Here is a 3,520-nt window from a genome sequence, read left to right as displayed (position 1 = left end):
TCAGCAGTCAGCAGGCCGGCCGGGCTTGCTAGTGCTCGCCAAGGCGAACTTGAGAAGGTTCGGTCTGGAGATGCCACTGATCGTGGGCTGACTGGGCCGTGGCAAAGTCGACTCGCAGGCTTTTCTTCTGTAGTTTGACAAATTGCAATCAAAGACTTTACGTGGTGTGAGAATCGAAGGTCTTTCCTGATCAGACCTCGTCAGACAGGGAAATGCCGTCCCAACACTCGATATGATAAATGGCGGGGCGTATTCTTCTTGCATAAACATTACCAACCCGCCTGTCGTCTTACTATTAGCTTCTTTGCCTCCTCCTCCTCCTGCTGCTGCATAGGATACCATTGATGATGGCTTCCCACGTTCACCGCGTTATAATTACCTGTAGCCCTCGCAACTCTACTCCTGTCGCTTCCTTGATATTCTCGATCGCCCTCAGCATGCTCATCATACAGCACTGCGTAACCGGCACCTCGGTGGCCGCAGCTGCCTGCGTGGCGCAGGACCGGGCGGCTCTTCTGGCCGTCAAGGGGGCCGTGGCCAAGGACCCGTCTCAGAAGCTGGCGGCGTGGACGGCGTCCATGTCCGACTGCTGCTCCTGGGAGGGCGTCACCTGCGAGGCCAGCAGCGGCCGCGTGGTGCAGCTGGACCTCTCGGGGGGCAGGCTGCAGGGGGTGCTGTCGCCCCTGCTGGGCTCCCTGTCGGAGCTGCAGCTGCTCAAGCTGCAGGAGAACAGCTTCCAGGGTAGCATCCCTCCGTCTCTGGGCAAGCTCACCAAGCTCCAGCAGCTGTCGCTAGCCAACATGATGACCGACAGCGGCAGCGGGGGGGGCCTCACGGGAGCCATCCCGGAGTCCTTGGGGCAGCTCAGCGGCCTCCGGGAGCTCGACCTGTCCTACAACGCGCTCTCGGGTGGCATCCCGGAGTCCTTCGACCAGTTGACCAGCCTCCGGGTGCTCGACCTGTCCCACAACATGCTCAGCGGCCCGCTGCCCAGCGCCATCGGGGGCATGGCCAGCCTGCAGCACATCCGCATCGCCAACAACCTCATCAGCGGGTCCATCCCGCCCTCCTTCGGCCTCCTCTCCAACCTCTTCACCGCCGACCTGGCCCTCAACAACCTCTCGGGCGTGGTCCCGGCCGCCTTCACCACCAACCTCACCAACCTCTTCGTCCTGTACCTGGACCACAACGCAATCGGGGGCCTGCCCGAGGACATGAGCAACCTCCACAGCCTGCAGGTCGTGCGCCTGGACGGCAACCCGCTGGGCGACATCAGCAGCGCCTCGTCGGCGGCCATATCGGGCCTCTCCACCCTGCCCAAGCTCCGGGAGCTCCACCTCAGCTCCTGCGGCCTGTCGGGTCCCTTCCCGCAGTGGGTGGCCAACCTCAAGAAGCTTCAGGGAGCCGACGACAACTCCAACGAGGTCACTCCTCTCATCGACCTCTCACACAACGCCCTCACAGGCACCATCCCGCCCGAGCTCGGCTCCATCGCCAACCTGCAGAGCCTGAATCTCTCATACAACGCCCTAACGGGGGTCATCCCATCCGAGCTCGGCTCCCTCGCCAACCTGCAGAGCCTGGACCTCTCATACAACAACCTCTTCGGGGCCATCCCAGCCGAGCTCGGCTCCCACGCCAACCTGCAGAGCCTGGACCTCTCATACAACGCCCTAACGGGGGTCATCCCATCCGAGCTCGGCTCCCTCGCCAACCTGCAGAGCCTGGACCTCTCATACAACAACCTCTTCGGGGCCATCCCAGCCGAGCTCGGCTCCCACGCCAACCTGCAGAGCCTGGACCTCTCATACAACGCCCTAACGGGGGTCATCCCAGCCGAGCTCGGCTCCCTCGCCAACCTGCAGAGCCTGGACCTCTCCTACAACAACCTCTCCGGGGCCATCCCGACAGAGCTGGCCAATCTCGGTAACTCCCTCCGCTTCCTGTCGCTGCAGGACAACCAACTGTCCGGCAACATCCCTGTCGCCTTCGCGACGCACCTCCAAGGCCTGGCCTCCTTCAACGTCTCCGACAATCAGCTGGCCGGTCCCATCCCGCCGCAGCAGCCCTTCAACACCTTCCCTGTGTCCTCCTACCGCCCTGGCAATCCTGCCCTCTGCGGAACCCCGCTCCCCGCATGTACCAGGCGGCGCCTAATGCGCTAGCAGTATACAGCATAGTGTTAAAAGTACATCCTCCTTCGAAGTAAATCCATTATCCATTCTGCATTAATCCAGTACTGCACAAGATCGTGAGATGAAAGCCCATTGCCAAAACAAAACCACATCGGGCAAGATTCCATTGTCAAGCCTCTCTCTCCTAAAGCCATCCAAAAAAACAATCCCTATTAGGCCTAAAATTTGAAGGTTGCAACACCCTTCAAAGGGGGTTTTGCCCTTCTAGAGAGGGGTGATACATATATTACCCTTCAAAAGAAAGGTAAGAATTTTAGAAAAATAATTATATGCCCTTCCAAACTCTTTAAAAAGAAAAGGAGAGGTCTTCTAAGACCTTCTAAATGAAAAGTTGGGTAGCCCTTCAAATTTGAGGGCTGATCTGATTCCCTATGATAAAGTTGTAGAAATACTCTACCTTGTCTCAATATAACTTTCACACTTCCATTTTCTTAAACAAAAGACTCAAAACAAAATTTCAACTAGGCCATTAGCATTTAGTTTGTTAACGTGTCGAAAATGTCAAAATTTCACCTCTTTTTTTTTGTAATGCGTGGTCATATATTACCAAAAGAGTAAAAAGTGTTTACAAAATGTAAATATGCATCGAAGCCTCGGGCTTGAGAAGGTAACTTTTTCCCAAAATAGTCTATAGATCCAATGTTGGAACTTCAAAGGGTAAAGAACTGACAGTAGCTCTTGTTTAAGAAGCTGGGATAGACAAGCACCTAGTTTCCAATGTATTGGGTGTGGATTGCACATCATAAGATGTGGATAAAGAGGAAGCATGGGAATACATGTGGTCAGATGTGTTTTTGGATTATAACATTGTTTGAAGAGACATGCATTCCTACTTAACCAAAAAAATCTCAAGGTTACATCGCAAATTAGACCGAGTGATCTCCATTTAGCTTCATCAAAATTAGCTTGATCACCAAAGAAGGCAGCTGCCATCCCAAAGTTATCCTACCGGTTGGTAGCTCTCACCAACACCATATTAGAGATTTCAGGAATTTCTGTAATATTAGAGATTTCAGGATTTCAGGAATTAATCGACTCTAAACCCCGCACACCCTGCGCAAAAATGCAACCCAAAGTAATCTCCCGCATTGTAAAATGTTGGTGGCTAAGTGCTTATTCCACGCGCATTAATAAACTCCAGCTCCGTGTCGTGTATGAAAGACCGTGGCTTGAAACTGCAAGTCCACACGGGAACACCCTTCACGGGAAAGGCAAAATGATAATGGATAATTTAGTGCAATTTTTTTTATTAATAACCCCCTCCCCTTCAGTCGTTGCACGACGGGGGAGAGGGAGTGGAGAAGAGTGGGTATGGAGTAGGAGAG

General features: G+C 53.9%; 1 protein-coding gene across 1 annotated transcript; it reads left to right on the top strand.

The window, feature by feature from the left end:
• Nucleotides 1-346: 346 nt before the first annotated feature.
• LOC148026409 (uncharacterized) lies at nt 347-2,165 on the top strand. The gene has a single exon (XM_087690292.1). It carries the CDS (start codon nt 348-350, stop codon nt 2,163-2,165), a length of 1,818 nt encoding a protein of 605 aa, XP_087546418.1. The 5' UTR covers nt 347.
• The last annotated feature ends 1,355 nt before the right edge of the window (nt 2,166-3,520 follow it).

Source organism: Lygodium microphyllum, chromosome 13 (assembly GCF_053477565.2).
Source record: "Lygodium microphyllum isolate KBCC chromosome 13, Lygodium_microphyllum_v1.1.10, whole genome shotgun sequence".
Taxonomy (NCBI): Eukaryota; Viridiplantae; Streptophyta; class Polypodiopsida; order Schizaeales; family Lygodiaceae; genus Lygodium; species Lygodium microphyllum.
This window is presented reverse-complemented; position numbering and strand designations above follow the sequence as displayed.